Source organism: Podarcis cretensis (assembly GCF_951804945.1).
Source record: "Podarcis cretensis genome assembly, chromosome: 7".
Taxonomy (NCBI): Eukaryota; Metazoa; Chordata; class Lepidosauria; order Squamata; family Lacertidae; genus Podarcis; species Podarcis cretensis.
In genome coordinates, this window is record NC_137176.1 from 53139612 (window position 1) to 53156351 (window position 16740).

At 40.7% G+C, this 16740-nt stretch overlaps 1 protein-coding gene across 2 annotated transcripts in view; it reads left to right on the forward strand.

Moving 5' to 3' along the window:
- Positions 1 to 16740, forward strand: part of SNTG1 (syntrophin gamma 1) — a 221460-nt gene that overhangs the window by 160104 nt on the left and 44616 nt on the right. For both annotated transcript variants that reach the window (XM_079983352.1, XM_079983353.1), the window contains one exon: positions 13040 to 13078. In XM_079983352.1, coding sequence (XP_079839478.1) covers positions 13040 to 13078 — 39 coding nt within the window. The remainder of the gene's footprint in view (positions 1 to 13039; positions 13079 to 16740) is intronic.

Genomic DNA, 16740 nt, shown 5'->3' on the forward strand with positions numbered 1-16740 from the left:
TTAGTTTAGTTTTGGTATCATATTGAGTTCTCTAAATCTTGCAATATCCTCCACAGGCTTCTAAAATTAATTTTGTTTCTAATGCCGGGAACATACTGAAGAATTTTGTATCTTGTGGAGATTTATATCCAGCTACAGAACCATTCCAGCTGGTGTCAATACTGAATTGGTATTGCAGACTTGAATCTGTCTGCCATCTGTAATGTTCTGTGCCGCACTCGCCAATTCCCTCACTATTTATTCATCTTGATAGTGCTGTCACTGCGTATGGCTGTCAGTCTCAAGACAACCTTGACAAATGGGACTATTGCTAACCTTTGTGCTTACTCTATAACTATTTTCTATTACTAATTTTAGCTTGTGCTTGGGAATATTTTTGGTATTTCAAGGAGCGATGTTCTTACAGTTGCAGCAAATATTTTAAAGCCAAATTTCAATTGCCTCTGATTAATTGCTTCTGATTAGCACTGTAATTATTGCCACAGAAATAATGATGTTTTAACACATTGCTATTATGTGGCATGTTTTTACAAGATTGTAATGTATACAGCAAATTCATAGGCAGTTAAAGTTCCCCATAGTCCAGGCAGGAAAACGTGGGGGAGAGGAGTTTATTTTGGTAATGTTGTATGGCTTGGCTTAAGCTTCAGCAATCCATGGAATGATTTGAAGTATGGAGTAAGATCTTCTGTTCTGCACTTCTGTGATGTGTGCTGAATGTCCCAATCCCTCCCACAATTAGCTGTGCCTGGTGTGGTTTTGTCCTGAGCTCTGCAATGGACCATGTTGGCTCTTGTATGGCACACAATGCAATGGTCCATAAGCAAGTGTAAAGAGATGCACAATGGGGCAAAAACTCCCAACTTCACATAAACACTGATCGTGTCTGAAATGGTATTGACTGACCAGGAAAGGGAACCTGAGTTTGTGTAGCTCAATGAAAGCTGCTGCAAGTAAAGCAAATTCCATGTCAGAAAATGTCAGAGAAAGTGGATAGGTGAAAAGGTGTTCTTCCTCCTGATGCTAGAACCTGAGGCCATCCAATGAAGTTGAACAGTAGGAGATTCAGAACAGACACTTGATTACCAGTTGCTGGGGAGAAGCGGCGGGAGAGCACAGTTGTGCTCATATCCTGCTTGTGAGCTTTCCATAGGCATTTTTTGGGGGGATACTATGGGAACAGAAGTCTGGGCTAGGTGGGATCCATCATGGCTCTTCTTATGTTACTATGACTCTACTCCTTGTTTCCAATAATATTGTAATAGTGTATGCATTACAGAGCCAAAATTAGACTCCGAAGCCAGGGTTGGGAATTGCTTCATTCCGCCCCTCCCCCGGGATGAAGGGCTGGGACACTTGTGCACCTCTGCTAGTTAGTGCAGCATCTCACACAACTCAGTGATAAGGAAGGAGTATCAAGTAGTTCTTATATGGCCAATTATTGCGAAATGTCATAAAGCTAAATGCTCATAGTTAATGTCTTGCCAGAATGAAATTACCCCTTCTTTTCTGTGACTGAGTCCCCTAGCTCCCTTAATGTCTTTTTTGTCTGATGGGGAATTGATCTGTAATCTAATCATAATGTTCTTTTAAATGTTAGTCGACAGGAAGAATTGAATATTTGACAGCATAAGCAGGAATTGAGCATTCTGCTATACAGGGACATTTGAGGACGAAGAAAAGGACATTTAGCCACAGAGTCACAAGAAAATAGAATGTTTATCAACAAAAGAATGCTGCTGGAAATGTCTGTGATTCAACTAACTGAAACAAGACGGCTTCTGGCATACATTAAGCTGAGGTTAACAATTTTTGTGCCACCTCAGTGCAGTGTATAATTTTGCTTGGGTTGCCAATGATTGCAGTGTCACTTGACAAGCTGTGTCAGAATGGCAAAACAGTTATTGAGGATATCTGCAAACATTTAAACAAGCTGAAGTACAGCATATTTTCTGATCTGTATTTGAAATGCGTTCTTGTTTGCTCTTGGCAAGAGTGTCAAGATATCTGTCTCTCAGAAAGTAAGTATAAGCTCACTGAGATGCAAAGATGGACTCGCCATGCCTTTGTGGAGCACAGAGAAAACAAATCAAGATAAAGCGGGATAAGAAGAGCCTCAGCTGGTGTGGAAAGTATTACTTGAAAGCCTTATGGGCCAGCTAATCCAAGGTTAAGCTCTGTAAATCACAGTTTAGTTTGTGTCAGAGAATACTTGTAGCTTGCTGTACAGTCATATCAAGAGATTCTGGCACCAGTTAATGTTCCTCTAAGTTGGTAGCTCTTTGATCCTTGCAGCACAAAGATTGCCAGAAAACAACACAAGGAGCCAGGTGGAATTTTCCTTCCTTTTTCTGCACTTTGCAGCTGATTGGCTTCCGAAGATCCTGTTGAGTTTCTGAGAGGTTAACCCTGGAGATGCCTGTCGCTGAAATAGCCTGATAAACTGAAGCCCTGTGCAAGTTGGCAAGAGGATGGGTGACTTGAAACAGCTGCTTTTGGATATGGAGGAGAGGCTGTAAAGAGGGCAGTGGGATGGCAGTAACCACAGAAAATGTAAGAGGGTGGGCAAAAAGAAGAGGGACTTGCCCTTTGTATTGGAAGGATATTGCTCTGGTCTAAAGCTCTGCTTTTACATAGCGTTTCATGATCACAGCCATTTAAAGGGCATCTTAGGGCCCCGTTGCCAGTGGGAGCACCCACAGGGGGTCTTTTCATCAATGTTTGGACCCCAGTGTAGGCACCATAATGATCACAGAAGATGTCATGAGTGTGCCTCTCTTAGTGACTTCTCATTGTTCCACATGGAAGACCATTGGGTGATTTGGTGGTGACTCAGTTATTCCAGATTTCCTTGCATGGGATTCTGTTTACTGTTTTGGCTTACAGTAACTCTGGGGTGAAACAACATTTGCAGCATTGCTTCCCAGTAGGAACTGCGAAACTTTCAGCACACCTTGTCATCCCCAGTGAGAAAAATATGCTGCCTTTGTGTCACTTCTCTTAAGCAGAGGAGGCCTCATCTCTCTTTCCAAAGTTGCACTTTCTCCCACCATCTGTTGAGATATTGGGACATAATAGCCATAGCAGAAGCCTGGCCCTTCCACAGCATATTTTGAACACTGAAAAGCACCACACACTATAGGTCATTCAAAATGAAAGATTGGCTAGATTTTTTTTTTAAAAAAATTGTTATTAAAGATTTCTTAGTTTACAAAAATATGTGCATTGTCTCTTTTTTCAAGTTGCCTTTTCTACAGATCACTTTCATTTGTTGTGAGACATTACTGTTGCATACAGTGTTAGGTTAGGAAGAAAAGGGGGGAAAGAGGGGAAGGGTGAGTGGGGTGGGGTTGGGTGGCAATGCTTCTATTCTTCTGCTTAGTGTATGTGTGGGGTTTTGTGTGTCAGCGTCACTTTTATGGGACTATTCACTTGTTGTATTTCCTTGTGGTGAGAGAGGTTGGGGGTGGCTTAGGGTGCAGTTGGTTGTCTGTAGTTGGCTGTAGTGAGATTCGTTTTTTTGTGTGAGTGGGGTATATGTATGTGTGTTTTTGGATCAGGTTAGCTAGATTGATTCGTATGCTGTCGGCGGATTCTTCTTGTTGTCTTGTTGAGCTGTGTATGTGATAAAGGGGAACTATACCGGGGTGAAGGCATCTTCTATTTGTCCCCATGTCAGTTTCAGTTTATTGCTTAGTTTTTCTAATAAGGCTGTTTTCCATACTATTTGATACCATTGGTCCATGCTTACTCCTGACAGGTCTCTCCAGTGTCTGGCTATGATGCTTCTGGCTGCTGAGAGTAGGTGGGTTATCAGCTCTTTATGATGTGAGTGGGCGTTATTATCTTGGAAGTTGTTTCGTGGAGCCAGTTCTGGGGTGACTTCTAATGCTTGCATAGTTATTTTGCATATTTCTTGTATGATTGATGTCCGAATCCAAGCAGCCAAAGATTGGCTTGATTGAAGACTGCAGCCCATACACTGGTAAGCTAGAGATTTGATTACTGCAACACACTCTACATGGGGCTTCCCTTGGGTCTGATCCAGACACTTCAGTCCATGCAAAATGCTGTGGCTAGACTGGTGATGGGAACAGACTACCACAAACACATGACACTGGTGTCAGGGATCTTTAGCTGAGATTCCTGCATAGCAGGGAGTAGATTAGATGATCCCTTCCAACTCTACAATTCTGTTATTCTGAAAGTTTTTAAAGAATGCACACACACATATATAGACACACACAGTATACAGTCAAACCTCGGTTTTCGAAAGTCTCGGCTGTCGAACATTTCAGAAACCGAATGCCAAAAACCTGGAAGTGAATGCTTCCATTTTTGAACATGTCTCAGAAGTTGAACGGCTTCCAAGGCGTGTTTCTCCATTTTTTCAATTGATTTTGTTGACCGGCAATTGCACCTCGGTTGCCGACCGTTTCGAAAGTTGAACGGTCTTCCGGAACAGATTACTTTCGACAACTGAGGTTCCACTTTACACACAAAAATATAATCTGTCTTCATATCCCAGATAATCTTGGAGTAACTCACAATTTAAATTCATAAACTTGCAAACAGGGAAGAAGCAACCAACTCAACTCCATTAACTGCAACAGTTCAAATTGGTGCCCGTGCTGCAGCAGCTATAAGCTTGACCTGTGTGGGTCAAGTCATAGGGGGAGCTCTAATGTTTCACAGTTGTTTAATAATTAAGGACACAATTATCATTGGGCTCAATCTCAAGCAACACTGGATTTAATTGAAAGAAAATGGGCCTTAACAGCTTGAAGCAGTTCAGTCTCTCAGATCAAAAGTGTGTGTCTTAAGATCTGGTTGAATTCCCAGTTAAATACTAGCTAGTTTAAATAGTTCTTTCTGATAGTGATATGTATTCATGAAATCAGGCAATATAGTCAGATTAGTGACACTGGGAATCTTGCCCAGGTAAGGTTCTGAAGCTCCTTTCTCCCATATTAAACAAGTGTTCAAAGAAAACCTTGCTGTGCATTGCCTGTACTGCCTACTTCTGTTCTGGTTTTAGGGTTCCTTGTAAAAGAACTTTGCTTAAGGGAATGACTTCACCTTTCTATCTTGTTTCTAAGTTGTTCAATATGCCTAACAAATCCATAAAAAAAAAATACTTGAAAACAACAAAGCGTAGAGGCACAGAATGGTTCAAGCACTCGTAACTTGTAAAGAAATCTGAAATGCCTTTAAGATTAAACATTCAGCTATGATAAATTATCAGTGCAGTGTGAAAAGTGCTCTCCTAGAAGCGAGAGGAAAGCAGTTTCAGAAAATTAGAGGTAAACAGATGTGCATTTGATCAGTCTAGTAGATCATCTATGAAGCTCTCCAAGCTGCTTGCATTGTTAACATGCAGCAGTTTCTTCATGAAAGTTCCACTTTCATTACAGTGGAGAATATGGTATGTAATGATGACAGATGTTTCAGCAGACTGGGGACACTGGCTGCTAGGTGTAATTTATGCAGTGGAACCTTTGAGAGTGTTACTCAAATTTCTATTTTTAATTTACACTTGCAGTAGGTTGAAGCACATTTTTTTTTAAGCATATGCCAGTTTTGTTGTCGCTTCCCTTTGCAAAGGAGCAAATGCATCAGTGGGATGTATTGGCCTCACAGCTATTACAATACAATCAACTTAACTTTATGTTAAATGCTGCTGTTCATGCAGCTCTAAATTATTCATCCCAGGATTTGGAGAAGACGAGTCGTGTTGGTGTGTGTGTGTGTGTGTGTGTGTGTGTGTGTTTTAAAAAAATATATATTTCTCAGCACGGAATTGCTTTGCATCTTCAATCATTTAGCTTAAGGAAAGTAAGCTACTGCAAGCCAGTGGCATTACTGTGTGGGAGGTGAGTATCTTCTTAACTCTGTGTGAGATATTTCAGTCAAATTTCCAGCAATAGCTAAAGTTTACCCAGTAATCAAAAATAAGGGGTGGTATCTGATTGGTGTCCCTCTACTGACAGAAGGTATCTGTTTGGCTTGAACAGGAATTGAATCAAGTTTTGATCACTCCTTGCAGCTCCAAAATCTGCTGTTGAAGTACTCTGACCCTCTGGAGCAAATCTGGGCAGATTAGCAGGCAGTGAAATCTTTGAAAATTGCCTCCCTCCTAGGGAGACAAGATGCCTTGAGTCAGCAAAGGGTCCCCAATTGGGTAATTCCTAATGATGGGTGTCTTGGGAAAGTAAAAATACTGCTCACACATGCTAAACCTCAGAATCAGATTTAGGACTTGATTTTAGGTGATAATTGTCATGCTCATTATGCTGACTGGCATAGAAAGCATTACAACTGAAAACAATAATTATGATGACGACTGTTTAATTTTAATATGTCTTTTAAGCAACACTTTGGTGACTGATAGCCACTTCACTCCAGGGGCTGCTGTGATGGGAACTCCAGGTAGCTCATTCAGGACTTATTCACACCTACTTTTTGCCCTGTGCTTTCTAGGCACAAGTTCATGCTTTCAAGCTCTGTGTCCAGACTCTCTTTTATCCCTCGGAGCTTTCCCCATGAAAACCTGTTCTTTAAAATTGAAGTGCAACAAATGGGAATTTTGGTTTTTCATGGATTGCAGTTTGCTCCAGTTCAGCGGTTTTCTCAGGGAAAGCTCCAGAACAAAAAAAGAGCACTCAGACACAGAGCTTGGAAGTGTAGACAGTGGAAAAACGTACCTGGAAAACACAGAGGAAAGGTAAGTGTGGAGAAGCCCTCCATTTATCAACACTGTCAGGGCAGGTAGTCACAGACCCTCAGAGAGAGACAAAAGCACTTTACAGCTGCTGTTGAAAGAAACTAAGCATTTGTCACTTGCAGTTGCCACATAGCCTGATAAAGAAAGGTCTCCTCACTTTATCATTAGGCAAAAATAGTAGCATGATATTTTCAGGGTCATTTTAATGGCAGCCACTGGAAACAAAAAGGAAAAGATTGTCAAAATATTGTACTCGGGTTAAGAACTTAATTAGTTCTGGAGGTCTGTTCTTAACCTGAAACTGTTCTTAACCTGAAGACCACTTTAGCTAATGGGGCCTCCTGCTGCCACTGCACCACTGCTGTTCTCATCCTGAAGCAAAGTTCTTAACCTGAGGTAATATTTCTGGGTTACGGGAGCTGTAACCTGAAGCATATATAACCTGAAGCATATGTAACCCGAGGTACCACTGTAGTTGAAATCATCATTTGTTTTATTTCAAGCTTTTAAGAGACACATTTTCACACACACACCCCACATGCATATATTGGCATTAGTCTGTTTAATTAAAAAGGAATTACAGGAGATTTGCTCATTTTACTCCCTCATTTAATCTATTACAGAACACAAGCAGTAGCTTTTTGTGTAGTTTTCTGAAAAGTGAAGATATCCCATCTTTGGGAATTTTAAAGAAGAAATACGCTGTTGTTGTTTTCATCTCCATGATAGGGCCTGAAATGTGTTCTTTAAAAACTTTTGCTATATCTTTGTGAATAAAGCCACCAATACAATAGATTTTTATCATTCCTTTTTTTTTTTTTTTTTTTTTGCTTATTGGTGCTTCTTCCTTTTGTGAAATACTTAACTTCTGCCATCCTGTTGTTATTTTTTTTCCTCTTTTGTGAGTACTAAAAGTTTTCAAATGTACTTGAAGAAGAACAAATAATATGGTGATATGTTCACTACTGGTTATTAACCAGAGAGTAATATTGAATCGAGGAGGTTGCTGATGTGAAACAACCATAATAATGCTATCGACTTAATCCTGCTGGTGCCTAAGGTCTTTCTAATAGGATAATAAAACTGGAAAGGTGCTTTGGTTTCACTTTATACCTTCATTCTGGCACAATAAAACCCGTGTTGCAACTCAGCACCAAATGACAGGGCAGATGCCCTTAATGTGGAATTCCAGTCATGGTAGCAGGTATACTAACAACTCCAACAGGAGAGGTACCCTTCTCCTTTGCTTCTTATTTACAGGGCTCTCCAGCATCAAAGCAGATCCTCAGTGCTGTACACAAATACCAAGGAGTCAGATACCTTAGAGATGTGCACTCCAGCCATCTTGGCAGCATTTTGATTGTCCTCATTAGATGACTGATACTTCTAATCACAGATGTTGTAAGAACTCTACCAGTCCTATAGGAGGTGATAGTTAGGCCAACATACCTTGCCCTATATTGGCACCATTATTTGTTGCACCTGCTTATTACAGTTGCCACACACAAACCTCAGCAGGGCTCAGAACTTCAGGGCAGCCACTGTAGCCATCTGAAGCTTTGAACTGTCCCAAACTGTCCCTCTCAGTAGACTGTTAATCAGCAACAATACCAGGCCGGTCACTGAACTGTAATACAAGCTAATACCTGGGATAGGTAGCTTGTACATCAGAAGATAAAATCAGAATTCAACATGTCCATAACAGATTGGAGAACTAGGCCAAAACTAACAAATGTAAGGTACTACACATAGGTAGGAATAACCATAGTTGTGTGCATAACTGTTGTTGGGTTTTAAAGTAAAGTCCTTTTACTTCAGTGTGGAAAAGTGGTGGTGGTGTTTTTTAGAGAGTCCCTTAAAAACAAAACTAGTGAGTGGACCAGTTTCGGGTGCTTAGTAGCCAGCTTTCTGCACCTCAGTTACACCTCAGGGGAAGACATCATGAAGCATCTTCTCTCATGGGGCTTGTCAGATCAAGAAGCTCAGGCAGACTCCAGGAGACATTCTTAATGGAAAAGGGGGCAGACAGACAGCTGCACCCACCATAATTTAAGAGAAAATTTAAAGTGGTCTGCGGATGTTCAGAATAACTGAACCTCTTTTGCAAAAGAAGAAAACTAACATGAAATTGAAGAATGGTTCTTTGTGTAGCATTAATACTGTTTGTTATAAGAAGTCACTTAACCTTGGTCCCAGGGCCTGAAGGAACATTATGCTGTACCATGTGCTTTGTCAGTGTCTGGATAGGAGATTGCCTGGGCACCCTGGGTAAATTTCCTTGAGTTACTAATGTAAGAAAGAGAATAGAAATCTAATAGGTAAATAATAATATTTCCATACCACATGAAGTAACTGAGCTATCATGAACCTCTTTTTATGTCCATCTCCCCTTTTTAATAATTTTATTGCATTTTTCAAAAAAAGAAAACCCCATCTGGTTAAGTTTTTACAAAATATATCATAGACATGCACATGTAACAGTATAATAAAACATGTTATTTCCTTACTTCAACCCATGAATAATGGTTACTAGAATACAAAAATACATGGTTTAAAAGTTAATTTGTAATATGTGATGAATCTACTACCTGAATGGAGAAGCTAACTAGTATAGCTTCTGAGTTGCTGAATTGAAAAAAAACACCAACCAACATTTAGAGGAGACAAAATGCCCTTAGTGCCATTGCAATGTCACGACCTGTGGCAGTTCTCTGGCACTTTGCCAGTGCTGCAAGCTGACGTAGGTCATTGCAGTGACACAACATCATGGACTGGCACTGCTATGCTGGAAAATATCCACCATCTCACTTGGCATATCTCACAAGGTAGCAGAATCATTACTCTGCTTTATGGTTACTGTCTAGTTGTTGTTTTTTTAACCCAAAAATATCTCTCTACCTATATGCACTCGGTCTGCATTACGTTTTCTTTTCTTGAAGAAAAAAAACCTGCACACCGTAGGCTGTTTTGGTAATGATTGCTTTAAGCAGCAATCCTATACCCACTCACTCAAGACTAAGCCATACTACACTCATTGGGACTTAACTTCTGCTTAGTGATGTTTGGGGTCACACAGTTAAAGTACATTGCAGATAATTGCACAGGAAGAGGAATTGGTACTGGACGGTGGAAATGAATGTACAGGGCCTATCTAATAAATCAATGAAATTTTGTTGCTTTTTCCTGCAGAGCCAGAATTTTTTTTCCTTTCTAGTAGCCCTGGAATTTCCAGACTGAATGCCATCTATGAATAGTCAGACAAATTACTGTAAAAATTATTTACCATATGTCAAAGAGATATGATCCATATTGCTTTAGTGCAAGTTCAGTAAAACCTTTTGTCAGAATGGTAGCTCCTTTGCAAGTGAAAAGCAGCATTATGAGGGCGACATTGGACCTATATTTACAATGAGAGTGGGAAATCTAAATAAAAACTGGAAACTATTCTTGATCATTACAGAGTCACATGTTTAGTACTTTAAAGTTTGCTTCCGTAGCATGCTGCTTATGCAAAATAGTGTTCCATAGGTGACTTCTCAAATGATAATATGGTTTTGAAAAGTGGCTTGTCAGTTGGGATTTTACAATTTTATGTCTGCATCTCAAACAAAGGTAAATTTTAGGTAGTAAACGTGATATTATAGTTCCCAGAACTAGAAGTTTCAATGTGTAGATGCTCCTGACTGAAAGCTGCCAGAGGAAATTATACTGGCTATAATACAGTTGAAATGTGTTAGATTTGCACACTATTATCTCTACATGTCCTCAGTATTCATCCTGCCTTCATCAAAATATTATTTTTTTCAAAAATCAAAGTGAAAATCATTTGAGTTTATGTCATTCTTGACAGTCTTGGGTCAAGCTGTATCTTGTTAAATGTGTTTTCATTTTACTGACAAGTGAGAGATGCCTAGAGAGAGTGGGTGTTTTGTTCCAGTTCATCCCTTTGTTTACAGCTGATGGTGCTGCTAGCACTCTTGGCACACCTCTGGAAGAATGTCACAGAGTCTTTGTCACTTCTGGATATTGCTGCAAAAAGCTTTCCCATATTCACTTTCTCCATACGTGCAGAAAGCTTTTATCTCCAGGATGCAAAGCCTTGATCTCCAGGAGTAGCTTGTTTGTTTGACTGGGTAACTGAGGCCACACGGTGGCAGGGGCCTCCAAAAAGCTGTAAGGGTGAAATAATTTGCATGCCGTTAGCTGACCAAGTAGTTTTCAGATTGGTAGAAAGTTGTGAGCCATCTTCTCTGTACTAGTCCATTAATCCAGGCAGACTAACACATCATTATCAAAAGCTTTGTTTATGTTGCCTTAAATAAAAGTATTAGGCTAACCTATATGGGTTTTGCTGCACATAGGAGGCTTTCTGATCTCTTGGGAAATACCTCATGAAATACCATCATGAGATACTGTTTGGGTACAGGCAGCAAAATATATTTTGATTATATCAGGTGTAATAAAAGGTTCACACATGTTCCATGCAGGTAACATAAGTTGGAACCTGACGTCTTCTTAATTTCCACTTTCATGTATTTGGAAAGGAAGCCATATCCATCTTTCAAAGTCAAATGACATTGTGCATTTTGTACATGAGTATCCAGACCTGAGACCGAAATGCCATCAAGAATTAGCCAAGGCAACCAATGGCTAAGATTTATGGTTGTAACCAGCTAAATTCCACTCAGATCAGACACATTGTAATGAATGGACCTGAGTCCATTAGTTTCAATGGATCTACTCTGAGTTGGATTACACTGGGATAGAGCCTCTAGCTTTTAATGGCACTTTAGGTTATGTTGTTAAATATGCCTTGTTTCGCATTTTGTGAGTTCCTGACATCATTTAACAATCTAGAGTTGTGGTGCTTTGGCTCCATGTAGGTAGAACACATGTAGGTATGAAAAAGAACCTATTTTTGTATGCTGTCATAAAGAAGTACCTATGTCACAGACATGTTTATATGTGATATCCTTTTATTTCAGAGCCTTGTATACTATACCAAAAGTGTTTGAAGTATCCTTCCTATAAAGCTTGCCTTACTTACATTTTGTTCACTTTCTGCTGAGACACAAAATCAATTGATTTAGGTTAGCGTTAGCTCTAGAAATTGTATGTAAAGCCTTGTGCAAATAAATCTACTGAATGTTATCCTTATTTCTTGGAACTCATATGAGCTTGGTTAATAACGATGATCTACTACTACCTGTGCAATGTTACTATCCAAATGTATAACTTGATTCATTATAGAATAGATGCATGTGAAACGTCATTATAGATCAGGGGTTGGCAAAGAATACTGGCCATGGGCTGGATCACTCCCACAGAGATCGTCCGTGGGCCGGACTGGCACAGCGCAGCACCGGAAATTGCTTCTGTGCATGTCCACAGTGCTGGAAATTGTTTCTGCGCATGCCCAGATGCAGAAAATCGCACCTGCGCAGAAGCGATTTTTGGTGTCTGGACATGCGCAGATTTGATTTCTGGTATCTGTGCATGTGCAGATGCGATTTCCAGCGCCGCTTGGTGAGTCCTCGCACCTTGCTGCGCCAGTTAAGCGCAGCATGCAGGGGACTCATCGAGCAGGCGGCTCGGTTCGGGGGCAGCTCATGGGCTGGTAGAACTGTCTTCGTGGGCCACATCTGGCCCATGGGCCGCACGTTGCCGACCCCTGTTATAGATCATCCACTTTGTGTTTAAGGCTTCATCTGTAATTCTGCTTCACTTTTCTCTTGAATACAAACATATATTTTATTCTGTTAATAAATGTTAGCAGTTCAAGCTCTGAAATGTTTTCAGGTTTTCAAGAACACCAGCCCTAATGTGCAACAAAATTAAATGTATAGAGTATAAGTAAATCAAAGGAAAACAGTGATTTGCCGAACACTCAGGCATACATTGGGCACAGTTCACTTAATGAACCATAGTTGTAGAAGCCCTGCACAATGCACTAGCACAATGGGACTTCCCTCCTATGCTCCTCCCATGTACCCCTATAATTGGGGAAGACCCATAGAACAGTGTGCAGGGGAAGCTGGGCTCATTCCATTGGCATGCTGATGTGCTTGCACAGTTGGAACGTTTGTAATGGCACAGTGTTGAATTCCACGCATTGTCACATTCAGAAATGCACTACATTTAGAAATATTGAATCCCTAAAAATCTGCACAAAACCCACTCTGTCAGCATCTTTTGGTAGGCTTTGAATAGTTTCACAAAGTAAATATATCACAATGTCAACGGGCGTGTAATGTGCCTGATTTTCATATCTCAATATGCTTATTTATTAATCAATTTCTGTATTCACTTTTATAGATTAAAAAAATCAACAGGAATTTCCCCGTAAACCAGCAGGTAAGAGAAGAAAAAATATATTTTGAAACCTTAATATCCTATTGTTCTATCTCTGGCGAAATAAGCCTTCAATCATCGTCTGAAGCCCTTCTTCATGTGTTCCCCTCCACTAGAGGTTTGGAGGATGGCAACATGAGAATGGGCCTTTTCTGCAGTGGCTCCCAGTCTGTGGAATGCTCTCCCCAGGGAGGCTGATCTGGTGCCATCATTATATATCTTTAGGCACCAGGCTGACTCTTTCCATAGTGTGTCCCATTTCACAAAATTAACAGCCAGAAGGACTATAGAAAACACAACATTCAGAGATGCTCCTGAATTTCACTCTGGATTTTGGAGTCCTAAATCATTTGGTGGCATTTCCAAAGCTGAACACTGCAATAAAGGGAAACTTGATCGCATGCATGATAGTTTCAAGTTTTGTGTGTATTGTGTTTTAATTATGCAAACTGATAAAACACCTCAAAAAAGAAAAGTTAAGTTGATTGTAAATACGGCTGCATAAATGCCTTAGTAAAACACTATACAAAAAGCATATTGATGCACTCTTACATACCATTGCTTCAAGATTGCTCTTTTGCAGTCTTAGAAAATGTGTATGCATTGGTAATGTAGGGGGAGGAAATGGCACAAATAAATTGAATGGAAAGAAAGCCACAGAAAATTGCACATGGCCTTCAGGTTCCTGGTTTCTTTTAAGAAATTATCATTGTCAAATCAAAATCCTAATTAGACCAGAGTGAACCAGAGGAACAAAAAAGGTACTGCAGAATGCCTCTAATACATAAAAAAGTATGTCATTCATAAAATTAAAGCAGATTGTTGTGAACTAGACATTGCATAGTACTGGATTCAGCATGTAAGGTTGTTTTTTCCATGAGCTGTTTGCATGGGTGAAAATAGCTGGTAGCTTCTCTTTTTGTATGGAAGAGTGTAGGGTCATGAATTTTAATTATTGTCTAAGTGTTGCATACAGTTACATTGCATATAATTTGGATTTATACCCAAAATAACAGCAAAAAATTAATAATCATCAGAATTGGGTGGTATTGTAAAGGTGTTCATATTTTTAAAAAATTATGTGGATTGAAGGCAGGAAACTACAGGGCACCATGATGTCATGTTGTGATGTCATATGCTACAGAGGAGGAGTTAGATGTGTGGCTGTTGTTTTCAAGGAAAGCTGCCATTTAAAATACTGCAAGGATCCAATGAAAGGTCTTTTGGTTCTTTTCTTTTGGTCTCTCTCTCTCTTTTAAAAATGTCTAACGCTGAAACTCCTGATAACCCAATTCTGAAAGAACTGCTGTTTCAAGTTGTCTCCATAAAAAGCTATTGTCTCACTTGTTCTGGATTTCTTTCAACTTAGCTTGTTTATTCACATTTTATTTCTTTAAGTTATATATGTGTCTTCTTTTAGCCCCTCAAACGCCTCCTCAGTTGTTATTATTATAAACACCTTGTGATTCATTCTATAGCATGAATTTTCAAGCTTGGTAATAGATATCCAGACACTGTCCTGAGGCAGAAGGAGCTCACCATCTGAAACCATTACAGCACTAGAGGGAAATGATAGAGGGGGAGGGAAATTTCCATTTCTTTCCACGAAAGGAGGCTCCAAGAGCACTGCAATTAGAAAATGTCAAGGTGACATATAAGGGCTTCTATATTTGGTCTGCCAAGTTAGGACAGAGAAACGCAGGTGTGCTTCATTTTCTTGGAATTCATCACTGCCGAGCAGCTGTTTATCAGTGACAGAAAATGTCAGTACCTGGGAGAGATGGGAACAGTAATAAGTGGTGGTGAATTCGAAAAGTTAATGTAAACATTTTCTTAAAAATAAACAGATGCACAATTTAATCTCCTCCAGGTTTCCAGATCCTTTTTGCGTTGACCGTCCCCTTCCTGTTCCTTGTTATTTTCTGAACCAGACACAAACAACACTCAAGCTGGTCAGGCATGCTGGATTTTTGCTTTTGCATAGTGAGCTTTCAGTCTGGTATCCTTTTACTTTCAGAAGATGACTTCTGTTAATCTCATAATGCAGAGGTTTTTGAGTCCACGGCTCCCTTGATCAACTGCATCCTTTCTGTGCCAGCCCTGTGGGGCTCAGGAGCCCAGTTATGTCATGCCTTGCCTGCAGAGCTGGCAGCCTCTCACCCTTTTTCAAACACCCTCCCTTGTGGAATCTTCCCTCAGCCTCCTCTCCTCTCCTCTCCCCTCTCCTTGGCAGTCCTCCAGGCAGCCACTGAGGCCATCCCTGGTCTCTGAGCTGCCCCACCCCACCCCAAAGAGAGGTGCCTCCTCACACTGCCCCATAGGAGCATGGGAAGCACCCCCAGGCCAGGCCCAGGGGCTCTATTTGCCTAGGGAGCTTATAGCCAGGGTTGCCACAACAAGCAGCTGTGCAAGCCTTTGGCAGGCAGAGATGCAAGAGGGCATCAGAGGAGGAGCTTCCCTGGAACTGAATGGAATGCGAAGCAGTAGGTCAGAAGCCATTTACCCACAGGTGCCTCATGGGTGCGTACCCTAAATGCCAAGTTGTGACAAAATGACAGGCAATTGGAAGTCAAATTATCCACATATGGCCCAAATCAAATGGTAGAGAGTAGGCAGAAGGTGTACTCCAAGGACAATGAAAGGTACTCTTAAATTCCTACTAACCCCCCAGAGGTGGCTGGGTAATCATACACTGCTTAAAGGGTGGGTGGGTCATTGCAAAAGCACAGGATGAGGAAGATGAGATGAGCCATATAAAGAAGAGCAGCCACCCTCACCGATGACATGATTCCCTCCCCACACTCCTCCTCACACAAGGAGGAAGGCCAAAAACCCTCCTCTGAGCAAGATAGGGTAAATTTGCTCCTCCATAAGATGGTCACCTGGCATTAGCAATAATTCCACCCACCCCCTATGGGCAGTGGGTGGGGTGTATGTGCTTTCTTGGGCTTGTTCTTTTGAACAATTAGGACAGAGATTTACTAAAGGTCTAGAGGCAGTCATCTCCCTCAGCTACCAGGTGTTGAGCCAGCCTTCTCCACTAGATGGGGAAATTATAACTGTGTTCATGCAATTTGTTTACTGTGCTTCACATGTGTTGTCTCAGTAATTTTTGCAACAGAACTTTAAGGCAGATTTGTGTTATTATCTTCATATTGCAGATGTAATGCTGTAGCTGGGGAAAGTGGGTTGCCTGAAGGCCACCTAATTCTTGGTGAGCCCTCCACTGCATTTTGTAGAGACATATCAATCCTACATCTTTGTAGAGCAGAAATTCTAACATTATTCATAGACTTCAAAGGCTCTGCTTTCACTAAGCATTATATAATAGACTTTGAACAAGAGCAGATGCTATTTTTGTCAATGCACCTCTGCACAGATTTTCCTTGTGAGAATTCTTGCACTCATCTTCAAATAAACCAGCATTCATGTATCCCATATATGAAAAATGAGGTTGTGGTTGTCTTAGAAGTCTTGTTTGACTGGTCATCTGTGCAGTTACAAGTCATTTCAGTGTATCCCACTGATCTTTCCTGGCATGTGGGCTTCCTCTTTTTTTCTCCTGGTGGTCAAAAGGACACTGATGGAAGATATTTGTCCTAGCCCTTAGCACATACCCAGGATGGCTCCAAATATAAGCAGTAGCTGCCTTGAGTCCTGGTCGG